General features: G+C 47.2%; 1 protein-coding gene across 6 annotated transcripts in view; it reads right to left on the bottom strand.

Annotated features, from left to right (window-relative positions):
- IPP (intracisternal A particle-promoted polypeptide) overlaps nt 1-27,799 on the bottom strand; it is a 78,373-nt gene that overhangs the window by 30,161 nt on the left and 20,413 nt on the right. For 4 of the 6 annotated variants that reach the window (XM_063939374.1, XM_063939375.1, XM_063939373.1 and 1 more), the window contains exons 2-4: nt 25,566-25,883; nt 7,834-8,265; nt 7,603-7,758 (exon numbers count right to left, since the gene is read on the bottom strand). In XM_063939374.1, coding sequence (XP_063795444.1) covers nt 7,603-7,758; nt 7,834-8,265; nt 25,566-25,857 — 880 coding nt within the window. In that variant the 5' untranslated portion in view covers nt 25,858-25,883. The remainder of the gene's footprint in view (nt 1-7,602; nt 7,759-7,833; nt 8,266-25,565; nt 25,884-27,799) is intronic. The other 2 variants (XM_063939378.1, XM_063939377.1) reach the window with 1 other exon arrangement.

The following is a 27,799-nucleotide window of genomic DNA, read 5'->3' as shown; positions in this document are numbered from 1 at the left end:
TGGCAGATGCGGGAGAGATGTGTGCTGAGCGAATCGCACACATCTCTCCTGCCGCTCAGCACAGCGCGATTTGTGCTGAGCGTGCGGGGGGAGACGGGGGGCGCTCATTTCACCCAGAGGGTGAAATGAGCGACCCGCTAGATTGGCCTGCACGGCAGGCCAATCTAGCACCAGCGATAGCGATGCGCTGGGCTGCGCATCGCTATCGCTGTAGGGGGTACACACGGAGCGATCAGTCTTAAAATCTAAGCAATCTAGTCAGATTGCTTAGATTTTAAGCAGCGATCGCTCCGTGAGTACCCCCCTTTCTCTAACGTCCTAGTGGATGCTTGGGACTCCGTAAGGACCATGGGGAATAGACGGGCTCCGCAGGAGACATGGGCACTTTAAGAAATAATTTAGATTCTGGTGTGCTCTGGCTCCTCCCTCTATGTCCCTCCTCCAGACCTCAGTTTGAATCTGTGCCCGGACGAGCTGGGTGCTACTTAGTGAGCTCTCCTGAGCTTGCTAAAAGAAAGTATTTTGTAAGGTTTTTTTATTTTCAGGGAGCTCTGCTGGCAACAGACTCCCTGCATCGTGGGACTGTGGGGAGAGAAGCAGCCCTACTCTCTGAAGATAGGTCATGCTTCTTAGGCTACTGGACACCATTAGCTCCAGAGGGATCGTACACAGGATCTCACCCTTTGTCGTCTGATCCCGGAGCCGCGGCGCCATCCCCCTCGCAGAGCCGGAAGACAGAAGCCGGGTGAAAAAAGCAAGAAGACTTCGAAATCGGCGGCAGAAGACTCCAGTCTTCATATGAGGTAGCGCACAGCACTGCAGCTGTGCGCCATTGCTCCCACACTACACCCACATACTCCGGTCACTGTAAGGGTGCAGGGCGCAGGGGGGGGCGCCCTGGGCAGCAATTAGAGACCTCTTTGGCAAAAGTTTGCATAATATACAGTTGGGCACTGTATATATGTATGAGCCCCCGCAAAATTGTACATGAAAGCGGGACAGAAGCCCGCCGTCGAAGGGGGCGGGGCTTCTTCCTCAGCACTCACCAGCGCCATGTTTTTTCTCCACAGCACCGCTGAGAGGAAGCTCCCCAGTTTCTCCTCTGCAGTTACACGGTAGAAGAGGGTAAAAAGAGAGGGGGGGGGGGGGGCACATAATTAGGCACAAAAATCAATATAAACAGCAGCTACTGGGATAACATTAAGTTACTGTGTTATTCCTGGGTTAATAGCGCTGGGGTGTGTGCTGGCATACTCTCTCTCTGTCTCTCCAAGGGGCCTTATGGGGGAATTGTCTTCAGATGAGCATTCCCTGAGCGTGTGGTGTGTCGGTACGTGTGTGTCGACATGTCTGAGGTAAAAGGCTCCCCTAAGGAGGAGATGGAGCAAATATGTGTGTGAGAGGGTGTCTCCGTCGACAACGCCGACACCTGTTTGGATATGTGTAATTAAGTGCTAAGGTGAATTTATTGCACAAAAGATTAGAGAACAGACAGGAAATCTACCCATGTCTGTCCCTATGTCGCAGAGACCTTCAGAGTCTCTCAATGCTCACTATCCAAAATAATAGACACTGATATCGACACGGAGTTTGACTCCAGTGTCGACTACGATAATGCAAAGTTACAGCCAAAATGGCAGAAAAGTATTCAATATATGATTATTGTAATAAAAGATGATTTGCATATCACTGATGACTCATCTGTCCCTGACACAAGGGTACACATGTTTAAGGGGAAGAAAGCTGAGGTAAATTTCCCTCCTCTCATGATGAAAAAGAGCGGGAATCTCCAGACAAGAGACTGCAGTTTCCCACAAAGAATTCTCAGGCAGTATCCTTTCCCCACTAGGGCCAGGATATGATGGGAATCTTCCCCTAGGGTGTCACGTGTGCCCAAAAGGTAGCCCTGACGTAACCGCTATTCTCAGGGATCCTGCAGATAGCGTGCACATTCTGGTACACTACTCAGACCGGCGATTGTGTCGGCATGGGTTTATAGCGCTGTGGCAGCGTGGACAGGTACCTTATCAGCAGACCCTAGTATGTATATATATATATATATATATATATATATATAGAGATATAGAGATATATATATATATATATATATATATATATATATATTAAAGATGCTGTCTTAAGGGATATATATATATATATATATATATATATATATAAAAAACATGCCCTAAGAGACATGAGTATACTGGGTCCTAGAGTCAAAGCTATGTCGATTTCTGCTTGACGTGTCCTGTAGAATATGCAATGGACAGATGTTCCCGACTTAAGAGGCATATGGAAGGCTGAGGATTGTGTGGAGAAGGGTTCTCGGACCTGGTCTCCACAGCTATAGCTGGTAATTCTGATATTTTGCCTTATATTCCTGCACAGCCTAGGAAAGCTCGACATTATCAAATGCAGCCTTTTGAACAAAGAAACAAGAAAGTCCGAGGTGCGTCCTTTCTTGCCAGAGGCGGGGGCAGAGGAAAGAAGCTGCACAACACAGCTAGTTCCCAGGAACAGAAGTCCTCCCCGGCTTCTACAAAAATCCACCGCATGTCGCTGGGGCTCCACAGGCGGAGCTAGGCCCGGTAGGGGCACGCCTTCGTAAGTTCAGCCACAAGTGGGTTCACTCCCTGTTAGATCCCTGGGCAATAGATATTGTGTCTCAGGGATACAAGCTGGACTTTGAGAAGATGCCCCCTCACCGACGGCCCTGCCGGCTTCCCCCCACGAGAGAGAAACAGTGTTAACTGCAATTCACAAATTGTATCTTCAACAGGTGGTGGTCAAGGTTCCCCTCCTTCAACAAGGAGGGGGTTATTATTCGACCATGTTGTAGTCCCGAAACCAGACGGTTCGGTCAGACCCATATTGAATTTAAAATCCCTGAACATATACCTGAAAAGGTTCAAGTTCAAGATGGAATCGCTAAGAGCGGTCATTGCAAGCCTGAAAGGGGGAGATTTTATGGTGACTCGGGACATAAAGGATGCATACCTTCATGTCCCCATTTATCCACCTCATCAGGCGTACCTCAGAATAGCGGTACGGGATTGTCATTACCAATTTCAGACGTTGCCGTTTGGTCTCTCCACGGCCCCGAGAATATTCACCAAGGTAATGGCGGAAATGATGGTGCTCCTGCGGAAGCAAGGTGTCACTATTATCACGTACTTGGACGATCTCCTCATAAAAGCGAGATCAAGAGAGCAGTTGCTGAACAGCGTATCACTTTCTCTGGAAGTGTAACAGCAACACGGCTGGATTCTATATATTCCAAAGTCGCAGTTGGTTCCTACAGCTCATCTGCCTCTCCTAGGCATGATCCTAGACACAGACCAGAAAAGGGTTTATCTACCGATAGAGAGAGCTCAGGAGCTCGTGACACTGGTCAGGAATCTATTAAAACCAAAACAGGTGTCAGTGCATCACTGCACTCGAGTCCTGGGAAGGATGGTGGCATCATACGAGGCCATTCCCTTCGGCAGGTTCCATGCGAGGACCTTCCAATGGGACTTACTGGACAAGTGGTCCGGATCACATCTTCAGATGCATCGGTTAATCACCCTATCCCCCAGGGCCAGGGTGTCTCTCCTGTGGTGGCTGCAGAGTGCTCACCTTCTCGAAGGTCGCAGATTCGGCATTCAGGACTGGGTCCTGTGACCACGGATGCAAGCCTTCGAGGGTGGGGGGCAGTCACACAGGGAAGAAATTTCCAAGGGCTGTGGTCAAGTCAGGAGACTTGCCTTCACATCAACATCCTGGAACTAAGGGCCATATACAACGCCCTACGTCAAGCGGAGTCCCTGCTTCGCGACCAACCGGTTCTGATTCAGTCAGACAATATCACCGCAGTGGCTCATGTAAACCGCCAAGGCGGCACAAGGAGCAGGGTGGCGATGGTAGAAGCCACCAGAATTCTTCGCTGGGCGGAGAATCACGTAAGCGCACTGTCAGCAGTGTTCATTCCGGGAGTGGACAACTGGGAAGCAGACTTCCTCAGCAGGCACGACGTCTACCCGGGAGAGTGGGGACTTCATCAAGAAGTCTTCATGCAGATTGCAAGTCGGTGGGAACTGCCACAGGTGGACATGATGGCATCCCGCCTCAACAAAAAGCTGCAGAGATATTGCGCCAGGTCAAGAGACCCTCAGGTGATAGCTGTGGATGCACTGGTGACACCATGGGTGTTCCCGTCGGTCTATGTATTTCCTCCTCTTCCTCTCATACCCAAGGTGCTCAGAATCATAAGGAAAAGAGGAGTGAGAACAATACTCTTTGTTCCGGATTGGCCAAGAAGGACTTGGTATCCAGATCTGCAAGAAATGCTCACAGAGGACCCGTGGCCTCTGCCTCTAGGACAGGACTTGTGCAACAGGGGCCCTGTCTGTTCCAAGACTTACCGCGGCTGCGTTTGACGGCATGGCGGTTGAACGCCGGATCCTAGCAGAAAAAGGCATTCCGGATGAGGTCATTCCTACGCTGATAGAGGCAAGGAAGGATGTAGATTGTAAGCTTGCGAGCAGGGCCTTCCTACCTCTATGACTGTTATCACCCAGTTTGTTATTGTTATTTCAAATTGTAAAGCGCAACGGAATTTGCTGCGCTATATAAGAAACTGTTAATAAATAAATAAATAAATGTGACGGCTCAACATTATCACCGTATATGGCGAAAATATGTGGCTTGGTGTGAGGCCAGGAATGCCCCTACGGAGGAATTCCAGCTGGGCCTTTTCCTTCACTTCCTACAGTCGGGAGTGACTTTGGGCCTTAAATTGGGTTCCATTAAGGTTCAGATTTCGGCCTTATCCATTTTCTTTCAAAAAGAACTGGCTTCTCTGCCTGAAGTTCAGACGTTTGTAAAGGGAGTGCTGCATATTCAGCCACTTTTGTGCCTCCAGTGGCACCTTGGGATCTTAACGTGGTGTTGAGTTTCCTGAAATCACACTGGTTTGAACCACTCAAAACGGTGGAAGTAAAATATCTCACGTGGAAGGTGGTCATGCGATTAGCCTTGGCTTCGGCTAGGCGTGTGTCAGAATTGGCGGCTTTGTCACATAAGAGCCCTTATCTGGCTTTCCATGCGGATAGAGCAGAATTGCGGACCCGCCCACAATTTCTGCCGAAAGTGGTTTCATCCTTTCATATAAACCAACCTATTGTGGTGCCTGTGGCTACTACTGACTTGGAGGATTCCGAGTCACTGGATGTAGTCGGGACTTTGAAGGTTTATGTAGCCAGAACGGCTAAGGTCAGGAAAACAGAATCTTTGTTTATCCTGTATGCTTCCAACAAGCTTGGGGCGCCTGCTTCAAAGCAAACTATTGCTCGCTGGATCTGTAACACGATTCAGCAGGCTCATTCTGCAGCTGGGTTGCCGCTGCCTAAATCAGTTAAGGCCCATTCCACAAGGAAGGTCGGCTCTTCTTGGGCGGCTGCCCGAGGGGTCTCGGCATTACAGCTTTGCCAAGCGGCTACTTGGTCAGGTTCAAACACCTTTGCAAAGTTCTACAAGTTTGATACCCTGGCTGAGGAGGACTTTGCGTTTGCTCATTCGGTGCTGCAGAGTCATCCGCACTCTCCCGCCCGTTTGGGAGCTTTGGTATAATCCCCATGGTCCTTACGGAGTCCCCAGCATCCACTAGGACGTTAGATAAAATAAGATTTTACTTACCGGTAAATCTATTTCTCGTAGTCCGTAGTGGATGCTGGGCGCCCGTCCCAAGTGCGGACTTCTTCTGCAGTGCTTGTATATAGTTATTGCTTAAATAAGGGTTATGTTATAGTTGCATCAGAGTTTATCTGATGCTCTGTGATTGTTCATACTGTTAACTGGGTAAAGTTATCACAAGTTATACGGTGTGATTGGTGTGGCTGGTATGAGTCTTACCCTGGATTCCCAAAATCCTTTCCTTGTACTGTCAGCTCTTCCGGGCACAGTTTCTCTAACTGAGGTCTGGAGGAGGGACATAGAGGGAGGAGCCAGAGCACACCAGAATCTAAATTCTTTCTTAAAGTGCCCATGTCTCCTGCGAAGCCCGTCTATTCCCCATGGTCCTTACGGAGTCCCCAGCATCCACTACGGACTACGAGAAATAGATTTACCGGTAAGTAAAATCTTATTTTACATATTTTTCCCATTCACTGGGTAACCGAGATGCCTGCTTTCACTGGGGACCGACACATCTGCATTCACTGGAGACCGACACGCCTGCATTCACTGGGTATCATCACGCCTGCAGTCACTGGGTACCGACATGCCTGAATTAAATTTTCCTCAACTCCTCTAATTTGTGTAGGAGATCATATGGTCTATGGGTCACGCTGCTGCACATCTGCTGGACCTGTCCTAAGCTGGTCCCAGACTGGATCAAAATCCATGTTCTCATCAAGTCGGTCACTACTGTCCAAATGCCTGACTCCCCCCTCTTCTCCCTCCTACACAAACCTACTCCTAACACACCTAGACACTTGTGAAAACTGATCAAGCATATTCTTAATGCAGATAAATGCCAGATAGTGCGCTGCTGTAACTCTGCATGTGTTACACGTATCCTATGGAGAGCATTACTTCCCTTTTACATAATACACCCGATCACTTCAGGAAAACACAGTCTCCCTGTACTGGCCACTTTGAGCCAAACCCCCTCTAAATATATTTTAATCTAGTCTCATTTTGTTTCTGTTTCCTATTAGCAGCGATTTCTCCCCCTTCTCTCGCCCGCACCATCCCTGATCCTTTAGTCCTTTTGTCCTCTTTTCCTCTCCTTATCTAGCCTTTCCTTCTCTGATTTGCTTTGCTGTTTTTTTTTTCCTTTCTTTTTTTCTGATCATTAACCTAACGCTGGTCTATGGGCCTGAGTCAGAGTATCATGGTATTGCAGCAGTGGCTGCGACTGCTAATAAATGATGCTAATGCCGCAGGAGGTGTCTTGTGTAACTAGACGCCTCCGGCCAGCTTGTGTTCTGCTGCTGTATCCAAAGATGCAGCCATCGGATCACTTACATGAACATCGGTCATCTGAGTGACCTTCAGGTTATATAGGATGGCCATGTATTCCGGGCTTGCAGGACCAGGAAATCTGCTTCGGAAGACACAGACCCTGGCCTCGGTACACCTACAAAAAGGGGGCATCATGTCCTTATATTGCAGAACGGTCCCAGACGCCACCCACACTCCACCCTCAAATGGGCGCACGTCATTCATGCTACAGCTTTGTGGCACTACAAGCGAGATTGCAGACAGAGATCAGCACTTGCACCGAATTGTAAACATCGGAGTTGTGCATAAACCATTGGGTACAACTCTGAACCGGGCCCTGTGTAATTACTGCTGCACATTCCAATCCCCCTTTATTTTTTCACTTTCCCTCAGCTTCCCCTTCCCGATCTCACTCCCATACTACAGTATGTTATCTTGTTCCAATTTATTTGTCCCTCTTGAAAGTCTAATAAACTTGGTTTACAAAAAAAAAACAGAATTACCGCTGCCATGCAGCTTATATCAGCTTTGAGCCAGACCTTTGTTTCAGCCTTCCTTCATTCTGCTAGATGCATAGAGATATGTAATAGTATAATAAAATCACATCACGCTTACCTATTGCATAGAGGAATTTCCGAGCCTTTCTCCGTGGCCGGACACGTGAGGTCTGCAGAAAGCTGCAGAGTTTCTTGTCTTTAGGCGATAGGCTAGGCTCGCAGTATTCCCTCAGCAGAGTCTGCAGCGCCACCCGCAGGCTGAAATCTGTAACTTCTGCAGAGAGAGAGAGAATATTTCAGAACTCTGGACAGCTCCCATACCAGGACACTGATCAGTTGCCTTTTTTACCTTCAATGTTTTTCTGAAGTCTCTGTGGGGGAAGCAGGGAGAAGCGCACAGGCTCCAGAACCTCCACTACATGTCTCTTGCGTGTTGAGGTGTCTTTCTGGAGCCACGTCATTGCAGCGGAGAACACCTGATGCTCGTCCTCAATGCACAGCTCTTCACTGCGCAGGATCCGGATCAGCTGGTCTTTGGTCAGAGTCGGGAATTCGTCACCCATCTGCACCTCTGGGAAATGTCCATGGATGTAGCTCTCTGTGAACTCCAGGAGGGGCTGGCAGGTCAGCTGCTCAGAGAATTGGAAGAAGCCGATACAGTTCGCTGGCTCAATCTGCTCCTTTAGGAAATCACAGCACAACTCCACTACATGATTGAGCTGTAACATGTCTGCCGCTGTCATCAATTCCTGCACGTTCTCTGTACTGATGTTTACTGACCCTGTGCATAAAATAAACATCTGCTTCAGAGTGACAAATGATAAAAGTCATCACTTTCATCCTTCACGTTACTTTCATTTCATGTGCGCATGCCCTCCTGCAGCTTCACTAAATACTATTATATCTTCTGTGTTTTTCAGCCAAATATTGATATCATTAGGCAGCTACTTCTTTATTAAAAATAGTCACTTATAAAAATAAAAATAGGATTTTAATACCTACCGGTAAATACTTTTCTCTTAGTCCGTAGAGGATGCTGGGGTCACATCAAGAACCATGGGGTATAGACGGGATCCGCAGGAGACATGGGCACCTTAAGACTTTCAAAGGGGTGTGAACTGGCTCCTCCCTCTATGCCCCTCCTCCAGACTCCAGTTATAGGAACTGTGCCCAGGGAGACGGACATTTCGAGGAAAAGGATTTACTGTTAAACCAAGGTGAGATACATAGCAGCTCACACCTCAAGCACGCCGTACAACATGGCATTCAACATAACGCAAGTCAACGGCATGAACAACGTCAACAGGCTGACTAAAAAACGTAACACAACATGTGTTGAAACGTAACAAAAAACTGCAGATACAGTGCGCACCGGGACGGGCGCCCAGCATCCTCTACGGACTAAGAGAAAAGGATTTACCGGTAGGTATTAAAATCCTATTTTCTCATACGTCCTAGAGGATGCTGGGGTCACATCAAGAACCATGAGGTTATAACAAAGCTCTAGAACGGGCGAGAGAGTGCGGATGACTCTGCAGCACCAATTGACCAAACATGAGGTCCTCATCAGCCAGGGTATCAAACTTGTAGAACTTCGCAAAGGTGTTTGAACCCGACCAAGTAGCCGCTCGGCAAAGTTGTAATGCAGAGACCCCCCGGGCAGCCGCCCAGGACGAGCCCACCTTTCTGGTAGAATGGGCCTTCACCGATTTCGGTAACGTCAATCCAGCCGTAGAATGAGCATGCTGAATCGTATGACAGATCCAGCGCGCAATAGACTGCTTGGAAGCAGGAGCCCCAATCTTGTTGTGAGCATACAGGACAAACAGAGCCTCTGTTTTCCTAAACTGAGCCGTTCTGGCGACATAAATTTTCAAAGCTCTGACTACATCGAGAAACTTCGATTCCAGCAAGGCGTCAGTAGCCACTGGCACCACAATAGGTTGGTTAAAGTGGAACAACGAAACTACTTTCGGCAGAAATTGCTGACGAGTCCTCAACTCTGCTCTATCTTCATGGAAGATCAAATAAGGGCTCTTGTGAGACAAGGCCGCTAATTCAGACACCCGCCTTGCGGATGCCAAGGCCAACAGCATGACCACTTTCCAAGTGAGGAATTTCAACTCTACCTTCTGTAAAGGTTCAAACCAATGAGATTGAAGGAATTGCAACACCACGAAAAGATCCCACGGTGCCACTGGGGGCACAAAGGGAGGTTGGATGTGTAACACGCCTTTCACGAAAGTCTGAACTTCTGGAAGGGAGGCCAATTGTTTTTGGAAGAAAACCGATAAGGCTGAAATTTTTACTTTAATTGAGCCCAACTTTAGGCCCGCATCCACACCAGCTTGTAAAAAATGGAGAAAACGTCCTAACTGAAATTCTTCCGTTGGAGCCTTCCTGGATTCACACTAAGACACGTATTTTCTCCAAATACGGTGGTAATGTTTAGACGTTACTCCTTTTCTGGCCTGAATAAGAGTGGGGATGACTTCCTTGGGAATACCCTTTCGGGCTAGGATCCGGCGTTCAACCGCCAAGCCGTCAAACGATGTCGCGGTAAGTCTTGGAACACGCACGGCCCCTGCTGTAACAGATCCTCTCTCAGAGGAAGAGGCCAGGGATCTCCTATGAGTAACTCCTGAAGATCTGGATACCAAGCCCTCCTTGGCCAGTCTGGAACAATGAGGATCGCTTGAACCTTTGTTCGTCTTATGATCTTTATCACTTTTGGAATGAGTGGAAGCTGAGGAAACACATACACCGACTGAAACACCCACGGTGTCACTAGGGCATCCACTGCTATTGCTTGAGGGTCTCTCGACCTGGAACAATATCTCTGAAGTTTCTTGTTGAGGCGAGACGCCATCATGTCTATTTGAGGAATTCCCCAAAGACTTGTCACTTCTGCAAAGACCTCTTGATGAAGACCCCACTCTCCTGGATGGAGTCGTGCCTGCTGAGGAAGTCTGCTTCCCAGTTGCCCACTCCTGAAATGAAGATCGCTGACAGAGCGCTTGTATGCCTTTCCGCCCAGAGGAGAACCTTTGTGGCCTCTGCCATTGCTGCTCTGCTCTTTGTTCCGCCCTGGCGGTTTATGTACGCTACTGCTGTTATGTTGTCCGACTGAATCAAGATGGCCCGATTGCGAAGAAGATGTTCCGTTTGCAGAAGGCCGTTGTAAATGGCCCTTAACTCTAGAACGTTTATGTGTAGACAAATTTCCTGGCTTGACCATCTTCCCTGGAAGCTTTCCCCCTGTGTGACTGCTACCCAGCCTCGGAGACTCGCATCCGTGGTCACTAGGATCCAGTCCTGGATCCCGAACCTGCGTTGCTCTAGGAGGTGAGAGCTGTGCAGCCACCACAGGAGTGAGATTCTGGTCGTGGAAGACAGAATTATCCTTCGGTGCATGTGCAGATGGGACCAGGACCACTTGTCCAACAGGTCCCACTGAAACACTCTGGCATAGAATCTGCCAAACTGAATGGCCTCGTAGGCAGCCACCATCTTCCCCAGCAACCGAGTGCATTGATGGATCGATACTCTTGCTGGTTTCAGAATTTGTTTGACCAGGTTCTGAATTTCCAGAGCCTTTTCCACTGGAAGAAAAACGCTCTGTAATTCTGTGTCCAGAATCATTCCCAAAAACGACAGCCATCTCGTCAGAACCAGCTGTGATTTTGGCAAGTTTAGGAGCCAACCATTTTGCTGCAGAATTGTCAGGGAGAGTGTAATGTTCTGCAGTAATTGGTCCCTGGATCTCGCTTTTATCAGGAGATCATCCAAGTACAGGATAATTGTGACTCCTTGTTTGCGCAGGAGAGCCATCATTTCGGCCATTACTTTGGTGAAAACCCTCGGAGCCATGGACAGACCAAACGGCAATGTCTGAAATTGGTAATGACAATCCTGAACTGCAAACCTCAGGTAAGCCTGATGTGGAGGATAAATGGGAACATGTAAGTAGGCATCCTTTAAGTCTACCGACACCATAAAATCCCCCTCCTCCAGACTGGAGATCACTGCCCGGAGGATTCCATCTTGAATTTGAATTTTCTCAGGTAGAAATTGAGGGATTTGAGGTTCAGGATTGGTCTGACTGAGCAGTCTGGCTTCGGGACCACGAACAGGCACGAATAAAAGCCTTCTCCCTGTTGCGACGGGGGAACCCTGACAATGACTTGATTGTGACACAATTTTTGTATTGCGGCGCATACCACCTCCCTGTCCGGAACAGAAGCTGTCAAGGGCGGGATCCCAAGCACTTCAAAGCCCGACAGTCGCCATGCCGACCAACAGGGACTATTTCCACTCATGGGCGTCCACGACACCCACAGAGTGGGAATAGAACCTGTGGCAAGTGCAGCGAGCCACTGAGCCCACTGCGTGTCGAGCGAAGTGAGCCCTCAAAGGGCTTCATTGCACTCGACTCCCCCCTTCTGCTGGCAATCTGAACCTCGGGATCCCTGCGTTGGTATGGTGACCGCCGGGATCCCATACGCCGGACACCCATAGCGAACCCATATAAAGATACTTTGTAAATAAATGGGGATTTTTGTTTACTTACCGAAAAATCTCTTTCTCTGATTCCATCTGGGGGCACTGCGCACTTACTGATGGGTTAGAGTGTGTGGGAAGGGAGTTTGGCACAGAACCTATAGAAAATAACTCCTCTCCCCTCTAACCCCTCCCATTCCCAGTCTGTCACCGAATCACCTCAGTTAACGTTTAGCAAAGCCGAAAGAGACCGAACAGAACACAACCAATAAACCAGACAAAAATACAGGAGGGATCGCAGCGTCCCCCAGATGGAACCAGAGAAAATAAGATTTTAAACCTACCGGTAAATCTTTTTCTCCTACTCCGTAGAGGATGCTCCGCAGGAGACGGGCTCCGCAGGAGACATGGGCACTAAAAAGAACTTTAGATATGGGTGTGCACTGGCTCCTCCCTCTATGCCCCTCCTCCAGACCTCAGTTAGAGAAAACTGTGCCCAGAGGAGACGGACAGTACGAGGAAAGGATTTTTGTTAATCTAAGGGCAAGATTCATACCAGCCCACACCATCCACACCGTATAACATGGAATATACGAACCAGTTAACAGCATGAAACAAAACAGCATCAGCCCAAGACTGATCAAAACTGTAACATAACCCTTATATAAGCCAAAACTATATACAAGTCTTGCAGATGTAGTCCGCACTGGGACGGGCGCCCAGCATCCTCTACGGACTAGGAGAAAAAGATTTACCGGTAGGTTTAAAATCTTATTTTCTCTTACGTCCTAGAGGATGCTGGGGACTCCGTAAGGACCATGGGGATTATACCAAAGCTCCAAAACGGGCGGGAGAGTGCGGATGACTCTGCAGCACCGATTGAGCAAACACGAGGTCCTCATCAGCCAAGGTATCAAACTTGCAGAACTTCGCAAAGGTGTTTGAACCCGACCAAGTAGCAGCTCGGCACAGCTGTAATGCCGAGACACCTCGGGCAGCTGCCCAAGAAGAGCCCACCTTCCTAGTGGAATGGGCCTTTACAGAATTTGGTAACGGCAATCCAGCCGTAGAATGAGCCTGCTCAATCGTGTTACCGATCCAGCGAGCAATAGTCTGCTTCGAAGCAGGAGCGCCAACCTTGTCGGCTGCATACAGGACAAACAGTGCCTCTGTTTTCCTAACCCGAGCCGTTCTGGCCACATAAATTTTCAATGCCCTGACCACATAAATTTTCAATGCCCTGATCACATCAAGGGACTCGGAATCCTCCAAGTCCCGTGTAGCCACAGACACCACAATAGGTTGGTTCATATGAAAAGAAGAAACCATCTTGGGCAAAAATTGAGGACGAGTCCGCAAATCTGCTCTATGCACATGGAAAATCGGGTAGGGGCTTTTGTGAGATAAAGCCGCCAACTCCGACACTCGCCTTGCCGATGCAGAGGCCAACAACATGACCACTTTCCAAGTGAGATATTTTAATTCCACCGTTTTAAGTGGTTCAAACCAGTGAGACTTAAGGAACCGCAACACCACGTTAAGGTCCCAGGGTGCCACTGGAGGTACAATAGGAGGCTGGATATGCAGCACCCCCTTCACAAAAGTCTGGACTTCTGGGAGAGAAGCTAATTCCTTCTGAAAGAAAACGGATAGGGCCGAAATCTGAACCTTAATGGAGCCTAATTTTAGGCCCAAATTCACTCCCGTCTGTTGGAAGTGAAGGAAACGGCCCAAATGGAATTCTTCCGGAGGAGCATTCCTGGACTCACACCAAGATACATACTTTCGCCATATACGGTGATAATGTTTCGCTGTCACGTCTTTCCTAGCCTTTATCAGAGTAGGAATGACCTCATCCGGAATGCCCTTTTCCGCTAGGATCCGGCGTTCAACCGCCATGCCGTCAAACGCAGCCGCGGTAAGTCTTGGAACAGACAGGGCCCCTGTTGTAACAGGTCCTCTCTGAGAGGAAGAGGCCACGGATCTTCTGTGAGCATTTCCTGCAGATCCGGATACCAGGCCCTTCGCGGCCAATCTGGAACAATGAGAATAGTCTGTACTTCTCTTCGTCTTCTGATTCTCAATATCTCTGAGATGAGTGGAGGAGGAGGGAACACATAGACCGACGGAAACACCCATGGTGTCACTAGGGCGTCCACCGCCACTGCCTGAGGGTCCCTCGACCTGGCGCAATACTTCGGTAGTTTCTTGTTGAGGCGTGACGCCATCATGTCTATCTGAGGCAGTCCCCACCGACTTCCAATCTCTGCGAAGACTTCCTGATGAAGTCCCCATTCTCCTGGATGTAGATTGTGTCTGCTGAGGATGTCTGCTTCCCAGTTGTCCACTCCCGGAATGAAGACTGCTGTCAGGGCGCTTACATGATTTTTCACCCAGCGAAGAATCCTGGTGGCTTCTGCCATTGCCACTCCGCTCTTTGTTCCGCCTTGGCGGTTTACATGCGCCACTACGGTGATGTTGTCTGACTGGATCAGAACCGGTAGGCCACGAAGCAAATTTTCCGCTTGTCGAAGGGCGTTGTATATGGCCCTCAACTCCAGTACGTTGATGTGAAGACAAGCCTCCTGGCTTGACCAGAGACCCTGGAAGTTTCTTCCCTGTGTGACTGCACTCCAACCTCGGAGGCTCGCGTCCGTGGTTACCAGAACTCAGTCCTGAATGCCGAACCTGCGACCCTCCAGAAGGTGAGCACTCTGCAGCCACCACAGGAGAGATACCCTGGCCCTGGGGGACAGGGTGATCATCTGATGAATCTGTAGATGTGACCCGGACCACTTGTCCAGGAGGTCCCATTAAAAATTTCTCGCATGGAACCTGCCGAATGGAATGGCCTCGTAAGTCGCCACCATCTTTCCCAGAACTCGAGTGCAGTGATGCACCGACACCCTTTTTGGCTTCAATAGGTCCCTGACCAAAGACATCAGTTCTTGGGCCTTTTCCATCGGAAGATAAACCCTTTTCTGGTCTGTATCCAGAATCATGCCTAAGAAAGGCAAATAAGTCGTTGGGACCAACTGTGACTTCGGGATATTGAGAATCCAGCCGTGCTGTTGCAACACCCTCAGGGAGAGTGATACGCTGTTCAGCAACTGATCTCTCGATCTCGCTTTTATTAGAAGATCGTCCAAGTACGGGATAATTGGGACACCCTGCTTGCGCAGGAGCACCATCATTTCCGCCATTACCTTGGTGAAAATCTTCGGGGCCGTGGAAAGACCAAACGGCAACGTCTGAAATTGGTAATGACAATCCTGTACAGCAAACCTCAGGAACGCCTGATGAGGCGGATATATGGGGACATGATGGTATGCATCCTTTATGTCCAGGGACACCATATAATCCCCCCCTTCCAGGCTGGCGATGACTGCTCTGAGCGACTCCATCTTGAACTTGAACCTTTTTAAGTATAGGTTTAAGGATTTTAAATTCAAAATGGGCCTGACCGAACCATCTGGTTTCGGGACTACAAACAGGGTTGAGTAATACCCCATCCCCTGGTGCAGCAGGGGGACTGTGACCACCACTTGTTGAAGACACAATTTTTGAATTGCATTTAACACTATCTCCCTCTCTGGGGGAGAAGCCGGTAGGGCCGATTTGAAAAACCGGCGAGGAGGCACCTCTTCGAATTCCAGCTTGTAACCCTGGGAAACAATTTCTATTGCCCAGGGATCCACCTGTGAGTGAACCCAGACGTGGCTGAAAAGTCGAAGACGTGCACCCACTGGGGCGGACTCCCTCAGCGGAGCCCCAGCGTCATGCGGTGGATTTTGTAGAGGCCGGGGAGGACTTCTGCTCCTGGGAACTAGCTGTGGTTGGCAGCTTTTTCCCCTTGCCCTTACCTCTGGCAAGAAAGGAAGATCCCCACACTCTCTTGGGTTTATGCGACCGAAAGGACTGCATCTGATAATGTGGCGTTTTCTTAGGCTGTGAGGAAACATAAGGTAAAAAAGTTGATTTACCTGCCGTAGCCGTGGAAACTAGGTCCGTGAGACCTTCCCCAAACAATTCCTCACCCTTGTAAGGTAAAACCTCCATATGCCTCTTCGAGTCGGCATCACCCGTCCATTGTCGGGTCCATAGGGTTCGTCTAGCTGAAATCGCCATAGCGTTGGCTCTGGAACCCAGTAGGCCAATGTCTCTCTGAGCATCTCTCATATATAGGACAGCATCTTTACTATGACCCAGGGTCAATAAAATGGTTTCCTTATCCAGGGTATCTATATCCGCAGATAAGGTATCTGTCCACGCTGCTACAGCGCTACAAACCCAAGCCGACGCTATCACCGGTCTGAGTAAGGTACCAGTATGTGTGTAAATAGACTTCAAGGTAGTCTCCTGCCTGCGATCCGCCGGATCCTTGAGGGTTGCCGTATCTTGAGATGGCAGCGCTGCCTTTTTGGATAAGCATGTCAACACTTTGTCCACCCTCGGGGAGGATTCCCACCGTATCCTGTCCTTAGTCGGGAAAGGATACGCCATAAGAATCCTTTTGGGAATTTGCAGTTTATTGTCTGGAGATTCCCAAGCCTTTTCAAATAATTTGTTCAGCTCATGAGATAGGGGAAAGGTTACCTCAGGTTTCTTCTCCTTATACATGCGCACCCTTGTGTCAGGGACAGAGGGTTCATCCGTGATATGTAACACCTCTTTTATAGCAATAATCATATAATGAATACTTTTAGCCAATTTTGGCTGCAACTTTGCATCATCGTAGTCGACACTGGAGTCAGAATCCGTGTCGGTATCAGTGTCTACTATTTGGGATAGTGGGCGCTTTGCATTTAAAACATTCCACATATCCAACCAGTCAGGTGTCGGCGTTGCCGACGGAGACACCACACTCATTTGCTCCACCTCCTCCCTAGAAGAGCCTTCCCCTTCAGACATGCCGACACACGCGTACCGACTACCGACACACCACACACTCAGGGAATTCTCTATCTGGAGACAGTTCCCCCACAAGGCCCTTTGGAGAGACAGACAGAGTATGCCAGCACACACCCAGCGCCAATGACCCAGGGAAAAAAACTACCCAGATAGCGCTTTTATTATATATATATATATATATATATATATATAAAACACTGCGCCAAATTATGTGCCCCCCCCCCCTTCTTTCAAACCCTCTGTCACCGTGTTCAGCAGGGTAGAGTCCAGGGAGCCAGCTTCTCAGCGGTGTGCTGTGGAGAAAATGGCGCTGGTGAGTGCTGAGGATCAAGCTCCGCCCCCTCAGCGGCGGGCTTCGGTCCCGCTTGATTTCTTTTAAAACTGGCAGGAGATCTCAAATATACAGTGCAGAGCCCATATATGTCCTGATTTTGCCAGACCAGAGGTTTAAATTGCTGCCCAGGGCGCCCCTCCTGCGCCCTGCACCCTCACAGTGCCTGCCGTGTGTGTGTTGTGTGGGAGCAATGGCGCGCAGCGTTACCGCTGCGCGTTACCACAGTGAAGATCCGAAGTCTTCTGCTGCCTCTGAAGTCTTCTTTCTTCTCATACTCACCCGGCTTCTATCTTCCGGCTCTGTGAGGAGGACGGTGGCGCGGCTCCGGGACGAACAGCTAGGAGAGACCTGCGTTCTGACACCCTCTAGAGCTAATGGTGTCCAGTAGCCTAAAGGCCCTTACACTGGTTGATATATCGGCCGTTCTCTTGAACGGCCGATATATCGCGGGACCGTCGGCCAGTGTGTACGGCCGATACGTCTGTGAACTCCGTCGTTCACAGACGTAACGCGTCGGCCGCGCAGCACAGCCGACGGCCAATATATCTACCGATATATTGGCGCGTCGCTGTGTGTGTACGGGGCGGTCGGCCGACCGCCCGTACACATGCTGCGGTGGCCGGTGGTGATTGACAGCTGAACTGGGCGGGCGTGTGTACACACCCGCCCAGTTCATTACGTCAGTCCCCGACGGATCGGGCAGTGTGTATGCTGAACACACTGCTCGATCCGTCCATAGAGATATCTGCAGATCAATTGATCTGCAGATATATCTATTAGTGTGTACCCACCTTTAGAAGCAGAGCCTAGCAGTTAAGTTGGATCTGCTTCTCTCTCCTCAGTCCCTCGATGCAGGGAGCCTGTTGCCAGCAGGCTCCCTGAAAATAAAAAACCTAACAAAAATTATTTCTTTCAGGAAACTCAGGAGAGCTCCCTGTAATGCACCCAGTCTCCTCTGGGCACAGTATCAAACTGAGGTCTGGAGGAGGGGCATAGAGGGAGGAGCCAGTGCACAACCATATCTAAAATTCTTTTTGGTGCCCATGTCTCCTGCGGAGCCCGTCTATTCCCCATGGTCCTTACGGAGTCCCCAGCATCCTCTAGGACGTAAGAGAAAGAGATTTTACGGTGAGTAAACTGGTCATCTCCAGACTTGACTACTGTAATCTCTTCCTGACTGGCATCCCTAACACATACATTTCTCCAATCCTATCTATCCTCAATGCTGCTACCCGGCTCATCTTCCTCACCAAATGCACTACATCCACCTCCCCTCTCTTACTAGCCCTTCACTGGCTCCCCTTTCCCTTCAGAATGCATTTCAAGCTTCTCACACTCACTTACAAAGCTCTGATCCACTCCTCTCCCAGTTACATCTCTGACCTTATCTCCCTATACACTCCTGCCCGTCCTCTTCGCTCTGCATTCATACATTATGGTAAGAACTTACAAGTGATAACTGTATTTTTCCTAAGTCCACAGGATCCACAGGATAACATTGGGATAAGACACGACAGCGGATTTGCACCAAACGGTCAAAGCTTTTCGGCCTCCCAGCATGGAACGGGCCTGTCCATATATCCCCGCCTCCTGGCTCAGGCAAATCAGTTGTTTTTCCAAAGCTCAAGGCAGGAGCACCATAGAGAGCCCTAATCAGGCGAGAAGAACACACAAGCACACCCTTCCATACAAGAAGCAAGAGATTAGTGAGTGAAAGGATCCTCAAATCAGGTGTGTCAGGGTGGGATCCCTGTGGACTTAGGAGAAATAACGTTATCAATGGTAAATTCTTACCATAACGTATATTTCTCCAGCAGGATCCACAGGATATCCACAGGATAACATTGGAATGTCCCAAAGCAATTTAGTGGTGGGGACGCTCCTGATCGGACAGGAGAATCCTACGCCCGAATTCAGCGTTCTGAGAGGCAAAGGTATCAACGGCATAATGTTTAATGAATGTGTTAATGGAAGACCATGTGGCTGCCTTAAGGCCCGTACACACTGGTCGATATATCGGCCGTTCTCTTGAACGGCTGATATATCGCGGGACCGTCGGACAGTGTGTATGGCCAATACGTCTGTGAACTCCGTCGTTCATAGACGTATCGCGTCTGCCCCGCAGCACAGCCGACGGCCAATATATCTACCGATTGGCGCGTCGCTGTGTGTGTACGGGGCGGTCGGCCGACCGCCCGTACACATGCTGCGGCGGCCGGCGGTGATTGACAGCTGAACTGGGCGGGCGTGTGTACATGCCCGCCCAGTTCATGACGTCAGTCCCCGACGGATCGGGCAGTGTGTATGCTGAACACACTGCTCAATCCGTCCATAGATATATCTGCAGATCAATTAATCTGCAGATATATCTATTAGTGTGTACCCACCTTAACATATCTGTTCTGCTGAAGCACCACGTTGCACTGCCCATGATGGACCTACCTTACGAGTAAAGTGAGCAGAGACATTATCCGGAACAGGGAGATCAGCTTGAGAATATGCATCTGAAATCGTCATCCGAAGCCACCTCGCCAGTGTCTGCTTATCAGCAGACCATCCTCTCTTGTGAAACCCGTAGAGAACAAAGAGAGAATCTGTCTTTCTGATAGCACTAGCACGATCTACGTAGATCCTTAAGGCACGGACTACGTCCAACGATGCATCTCCCGCAGAAAGGTCCGGCCCTTGGAAAGCTAAGACTACAATTTCTTTGTTAATGTGGAATTTAGACACCACCTTAGGAAGATACCCAGATTTAGTTCTGAGAACTGCTCTATCTGGATAAAAAAATGAGAAATAGAGGACAACATAACAATGCCCCTAAATCTGAAACTCTTCTAGCTGAAACAATGGCCAGCAGAAAGAACTTTAGCTGTCAACCATTTAAGATCCACTCTCTTAAGTGGTTCAAATGGTGCAACTTGAAGGGCCTTTAGAACTAAACTTAAGTCCCAAGGCACTGTAGGAGGAACAAAAGGAGGTTGAATGCGCAGCATTCCCTGGAAAAAAGTGCGCACATCCTGTAGGTTGGCAATTTTCTTTTGGAACCATACAGTCAGTGCTGACACTTGCACTCTCAAGGAAGCCACCTTCAAACCTTTATCCATTCCTTATATAATATAGATATAAAATATATAACTATACAAGAGAGTGCAAGATAGTATAGTAATAAAAACAATTTATTAAAATATTGACCATATAAAAATATATAAGCAACAATATTGCTGAATAAGCAGAGCTTTAAAATCCACTGACCACCACTAATGTAATGTTGGATCAATAAAAATGTCCCATTTATTTTTATATTAGTGTCCAGTTGTTTCCACTAGAATGAGACTTTGTAATCCAATAGAAAGTTCACCATTTCAAGTTCAGAAAGAGAGCATTTAGAAGTTAAACAATGGTAATTTGGAGATCCCTCTGTAAATGATGTGTACACAAAAGCATGCTTGTGGTGTTAATTAGTAGTCACCTGAAGGAGTCTGGTTTTCAGATTCTCCTAGTTAGCTTCTTACTTCACTGCTCGACCCCCACACACACATCCATCAATATGACACTAAGCTCACCGCAGATAAGATGATGCAGTTGCCCTGTCCTATAGCACAAGGACAACCAGGCAATGCGGGAGCAGCGATGTGGAGACGATGGCAGGTCCCAAGCGTGTCAGTGTGTGAACGTTAGCAGGTCCCAGGGGGGAGCAGGCACGGCTCAGGTGCAGCAAGGAAGATCAGCTGTAAGTCTGACACAAGTGTGCAAGGCAGTCAGAAGCGTGGATCATACGGATCAAGCCCTAATTGACGCGTTTCTCCGACGTAAGGGCAGTTGGTTTCATCAGAATAAGTTCCTAAGCCTTGGAGGTTACTGCTATTTAAAGAGATACTTATCCAATCAAAATTCCTCCCTGGCTCACTCATTATATTGAAAACACATGTGTGGATTAATACTTGGTGTGAGCCTTATTAAATGCAATAAAGTATATACAACAAAATATTTATAATATAAGATACAAAACAATCTATATATTTTTATCTAAACATATATAACCATTCAAGTTAATAAATAAATAATTAAATATAGTCAGCACGGAGATATACAGCATATTAGTATCATATCAGTATGTTAAATATACCAATTGGAGCCTTAAATTACTAAGAGACAGTGTGGCTCAGCACACTAATCCCCTGAGTACCCAACCACAGAGGCCTGGGTTCAAGTACCACCTCAGATACTTCTTCATTTTTTATTGTTGTTCTTTTTTATTTTTTAGTATTTAAATATATAACTATAATTCTATTTAGAACCCTTTTATGGGTCCATTATATGAGTATATTAGCTATCTCTTAATTACCAATTATAAACCACATTACAGAAATGTAAGACCAATTCATTATTATAGCTATTTTTATTATTCTTATTTTCATTTGTTATTTATATATTAATTATTTACCATCAATACCATTACTATACATGAGAGGATGATAACACATAACCAAATATCGTATATATGCACATATGTATACGCGTGTGGATAGCACCCGTATACATACACATGTGCACACACAGGTCTCAAAAATGGCCTGAAAAATGGAACCATATACAGTGTAATCCTATAAAATAAAATGATATATAAAAAGAACCAATCAAGAATTTCAACAGATATATGTCACATGGAATACCGATGAATAAGAAGTACATATACATTCATTTTAAATGAAGTATCGACCTCAATATTTGTTTTCTAGGGCTAATTACAGGCATTCCTATTATGGTCTGTATAACTGTATACTAAAGCACTTATATAGACACAATGATCTAGTGTTCTCGATATTTATTCCATTATATATTAATCACCACATTAGTGCACTTATATGTTCACATACACCAACATAGGGCCAATACAAATATCGGAAAAAATCCGATTAGGATTATTTATAACGAAAATGGCAACTAAGACCAAATATAGTTATTTACAAAAGTATTGTGTCTAAGGGCATAATTTTGCAATTTATCTTATTTTAATCACTAAATCATCTAAATCAGATATTATTCATTTCAATACAGTCATTTAGACCATTAGGAAAGAGAGTACCCAGAGTGTGTATCCAGAAAGCCTCACGTTTACACAAAAGATTATACCTATCCCCTCCCCTAACAGTAGGTTCAATATATTCTATACCTTGTATATTTATACTTTTAACGTCTCCATCATGAGTATCAAGGACATGTCTAACCAGGCTATGTTGACTAGTGCCTCTATTAATTTTGTTCTTTTGTTCTAAAAATCTCGTGTGTAGTAGGCGTGTAGTTCGACCTACATATTGGGTACTACACACACAACTTATGACATACACAACATAATTAGTTCTACAATTTATACTGCCCCGTATCTCAAATTGTGTTCCATAAGTGTTTGAATGTACCTTAGTGGTCCTATCCATGATAAACAGGTACTACACCTCTTTTTTCTACATTTGTAGCACCCATGTGGCTTTTTATATCTATGTAGCCACATATCCTTGTTGGTTATTGAGTGGGTATCTACTGTTCTAAAGTGAATGGGAGCAAGGTAAGTTTGTAGATTTGAAGCTTTTTTAAAAGTGATGCAAGGTTTCTCATCTAGTATAGTAGATAAAATTATGTCTGTTTTCAATACAGAATAATTTTTATTTATTATAGTTTTAAGTTCTTTTGAACATGTATTAAATCTAGTAACAAACCTCGGCTGTTGTGCATTATGTTTGAGAGAAGAATCTTTTTCTGTTTTGAATGACAATAATGATTCTCTATCCCTCAAACGTGTCTCTGATAAAGCATCCTCAACTATTTTATTGGGATAGCCCTGATCCTTAAACGAGGAAGTAAGTTCTAAACCATCTGAGAACAATTGCGGCGGATCCTAAGATATTGGCTTTTTGGGATGTTATTAAGCCACGGACGAAAGTGGCAGCTTCTATAGTTTAAGAAATTATTAGTATCCACCTCCTTATGGAAAGTGAAAGTAACAATTGCATCATCAATGATTATTAGATCTATATCTAAAAAATTAATATGTGAAGCGTGAACTGTGCTAGTGAACTGTAAACCAAAATCATTAGAATTAAGGTATGTGAGAAATGATACGGTGGATTGTAAATCCCCATCCCAAATAAAGAACAGGTCGTCGATGTAGCGACCGTAGAGTACCAGGTTCGCCCCAAATGGGCCTCCCCAAATGAGGGACTGTTCTCATTGACCCATATAGAGGTTGGCAAAACTTGGGGCGAACCTGGCACCCATCGCCACACCGAGGACCTGTAAATAAAACAAACCATTGAAAGTGAAATAATTAATCCATTCCTGCCTGAAGGAATGCTAGGATTCTGGAAACTCTGAAAGACCTGGGGTCAAATTTCCGTTCATTGCAGCACTGAATATAGGCTTGCCATATTCAGTGATAAATGCGAGCTGAGGAAGGTTTCCTTGCTCTGAACATTGTTTGAATTACCTGTTGTGAGAATCCTCTTGACTTCAGGATAGAGGTCTCAAGAGCCACGCCATCAAAGACAGTCAACCCAGATGCCAGTGATGACAAGGCCCTTGAATCAGTAGATCTGGACGTTGAGGGAGTAGGAATGGAGCATCCATCAACATCCTCTGCAGATCTGTCTACCAATGTCTTCTGGGCTAAGTTCTATCTCACCGACAGGGCATCCACAAAGATCGCTTTGGGATCCTTTGTTCTTGATCCGTATGCAGGAACCTTGTGGTTCTGACGGGGTGCCATGAGATCTATCTCTGGCAACCCCGTGAGATCTATCTCTGGCAACACCCATCTGTCGACCAGGGTCTGGAAGACTTCCGGGTGTAGAGCCCATTCGTTTGCCTGAATGGTGTGCCGAATGAGAAAATCCGCTTCCCAGTTTAGGACTCCTGGAATAAACACTGCGGACAAGGCTGGAAGGTGAAGTTCTGCCCGCTATAATGTGTGAATTAATTCTTTCATTGCTTTCTGGCTGTGAGTTCCTCCCTGATGGTTGAGGTACACTACTGCCGTCGCATTGTCTGAGCGGATTTGGACTGGTTTCCCCTGAAGGACGTACTTTGCCTGATTCAACGCTGATTCATGGCTTGGAGTTTCAATATATTTATTGGCAGGCAACTTTCTTCCTTGTTCCACTGCCCCTAGAAGCAAGATCTTCCTGACACCGCTCCCCAGCCCCGAAGGCTGGCATCAGAATTTCTCAATCTGATATCCAAAATGGTCTCCCTTTGTCCAGACGAGATGTCTTTGGGATGTTATTGTCAGATGAAAACCATTCCATTTGGTAAGGATCAGATGTTGCAGAGGCCTAGAATGGGACTGACAATACTCTACCATGTCAAATGTTGACACCATCTGTCCCATCACACGCATTGTTGTGTGAATAGATACCTTCCAACTGTGAAGAAGCTCCTGAATCCTTAACTGAAGTTTGACTATTTTGCTCAGAGGTAAAGTTACTCTCTGAAGGCTTGAATCCAAAACAGCCCCCAAATGAGCCATCTGCTGTGACGGAACCATAGACGATTTCGCCCAATTTATGAGCCAACCGTGCTTTTGCAGACATGCTATCGTCTGTTGCAGATGACACAGAAGCAATTCCTGAGACTGTGCCAGGATTAAAAGATCGTCGAGGCATGGAAAAATTCTTATCCCCTGCTGGCGGAGATAAGCTGCCATTATCACCATATTTTTGGTAAATACTCTGGGGTCTGTGGCCAATCCGAATGGTAGAGCCTGAAACTGAAAATGCTGTTGGAGGATAGCGAACCTGAGATAGCACTGGTGGGACTGGGATATAGGAACATGTAGGCAAGCATCCTGGATATCTAGGGACACCATAAAATCCCCGGGCTCCATGGCCGAAATTATGGAATGTAAAGTCTTCATATAAAAACAAGGTACCCAAATATACTTGTTCAGCATTTTAAGATTGAGTATGGGCAGGAACGACCCATTTGGCTTCTGGACTTATGGCTGCTAAAAAACAGCAGGCCTTAGACCATGGTCCGGCTCCTGCCGCACCAAACAAAACATTGATTTGCTTGAGCCAGGAAGCGGGGATATATGGACAGGCCCGCTGCATGCTGGGAGGCTGAAAAGCTTTGACCATTTGGCGCAAATCCGCTGTGGCCCCACCATATCCCAATGTATCCTGTGGATACCCTGTGGACCCTGTAGGAGAATAGCTGGATTGTGCGGGAACACACATCTTGCTGCTACAGGGTTTCCTTGAGTTCTGCACATTTAGGGACTAGTCTGATTAAGAACTGGCACAAACTGTGATATAAACTGGGGGCATAAAATAACCTCTTACCTGAGTAAATAAAGTCCAGCAGTAGCTGGAAGATGCCGGGCTCCACGTCCTGAATGTGCACCACGTTTTCCGAGGACTCCTTCATCCAGCCGGACAACAGGGCTGCAAAGTACGGGCTGCTCGCAGCCAAAACCAACTTATGCACCCCGAACACTGTCTGTCTGATGTGTATGTGGAGGTCACAGAACTCCAGCTGTTGCCTCATCTTGTTAATCTGCTGCAGCACGAGATGTGCATGTTTCTCCACGGAACGTAGAATGCCGCTGGGCTTAGCTGCAGACGCGGAGTCCATGATTGGCGCAATACCCCTAAGACAACCTGTAACGATATTACAGTAGTTATAATAAGGAACTCTTAGTGACTGAATTACAATTTTCCTGGAATAAAGGGATCAGCCAGAAGAGAGTATTCAGTCTGATGGAACTACTAGACTTTGGCCACGTCCCTTGCTCTCCTGGGCTTGCACTTTGACTTGGCGACCCTGCTTATGGAGAACGGGATTCTATTACTGTGCTTAAATGGGGGCTCCAGCTTCAGCTGAATACCCAATTCTTTTACATGTGCCCTCCTGCGACAGCTGAATAACCAATTCTTTTACATGTGCCCTCCTGCGACACACAGAGGCTTTGCTCTCCATAGAGGCATTGCTACGTGACTGCATCAAATAGACCCACTGAGCAATTTTGCCCTTGCAGTATGGCTGGACCAATATGGGGCACTTACCCTAATGTATCACACTCATATGGTCCTATAGATAGTGAGATCAATATCTGTTAATACCTAGTTTTATTACTGTGTTGGTTGCCAATTACAAAGCACTATGGAATATGCTGGTGGTGTATAAAACAGGATTTTAATACCTACCGGTAAATCCTTTTCTCCTAGTCCGTAGAGGATGCTGGAGTCCATTTCATGACCATGGGGTATAGACGGTTCCGCAGGAGCCATGGGCACTTTAAGACTTTTCAAGGGTGTGAACTGGCTCCTCCCTCTATGCCCCTCCTCCAGACCTCAGTCATAGGAACTGTGCCCAGGGAGACGGACATTTTGAAGAAAGGATTTACTTTTATACTAATGGAGAGATTCATACCAGCTCACACCTGAACCATGCCGCACAACATGGCATTCAACAAAAAACACGCCAACAGGCATGAACCATTTACAGCAACATGCTGAAAACAAATGTTACCCACTTGTGTAACTCACTGAACAAAACTGCAGGTAAAGTACGCACTGGGTCGGGCGCCCAGCATCCTCTACGGACTAGGAGAAAAGGATTTACCGGTAGGTATTAAAATCCTGTTTTCTCATACGTCCTAGAGGATGCTGGGGTCTATTTCATGACCATGGGGTTTATACCAAAGCTCCAGTACGGGCGGGAGAGTTCGGATGACCCTGCAGCACCGATTGACCAAACTTGAGGTCCTCATCGGCCAAAGTGTCAAACTTACAAAATTTAGCAAAAGGGTTTGACCCTGACCAAGTAGCTGCTCGGCAAAGTTGCAATGCCGAGACACCCCCGGACAGCCGCCCAGGACGAGCCCACCTTCCTAGTAGAATGGGCCTTCACCGATTGTAGGTAACAGTAATCCAGCCGTAGAATGAGCGTGCTGAATCGTACCTCTGATCCAGCGCGCAATAGTCTGCTTAGAAGCAGGACACCCAATATTGCTGGGAGCATACAGGACAAACAGAGCCTCTGTTTTCCGTAACCAAGCTGTTCTTGCGACAAATCTTCAAAGCTCTAACCACATCTAGAGACTGTGACTCAGTGAAAGTGTCAGTAGCTACTGGCACCACAATAGGTTGATTTATGTGGAAGGACGAAACCACCTTTGGAAGAAATTGTTGACGAGTTCTTAACACTGCCCTATCTTCATGGGAGATCAGGTAAGGGCTCTTGTGAGACAAGTCCCCCAACTCAGACACCCGCCTTGCGGATGCCAAGGCCAAAAGCATCACCACTTTCCAAGTGAGAAAACTTCAATTCTATCTCCTGCAGAGGTTCAAACCAATCTGATTGAAGGATCTGCAACACCACATTAAGGTCCCATGGTGCCACTGGAGGCACAAATGGAGGCTGGATGTGCAGAACCCCTTTCACGAACGTCTGAACTTCTGGAAAGGAGGCCAATTGTTTTTGAAAGAAAACTGATAAGGCCGAAATCTGGACCTTGATTTACCCCAATCTAAGGCCCGCATCCACACCAGCCTGCAGAAAATGGAGAAAACGT

Source organism: Pseudophryne corroboree, chromosome 9 (assembly GCF_028390025.1).
Source record: "Pseudophryne corroboree isolate aPseCor3 chromosome 9, aPseCor3.hap2, whole genome shotgun sequence".
Lineage (NCBI taxonomy): Eukaryota > Metazoa > Chordata > Amphibia > Anura > Myobatrachidae > Pseudophryne > Pseudophryne corroboree.
Note: the sequence above shows the minus strand (reverse complement) of the source record. Positions and strands in the feature narration are given on the sequence as shown.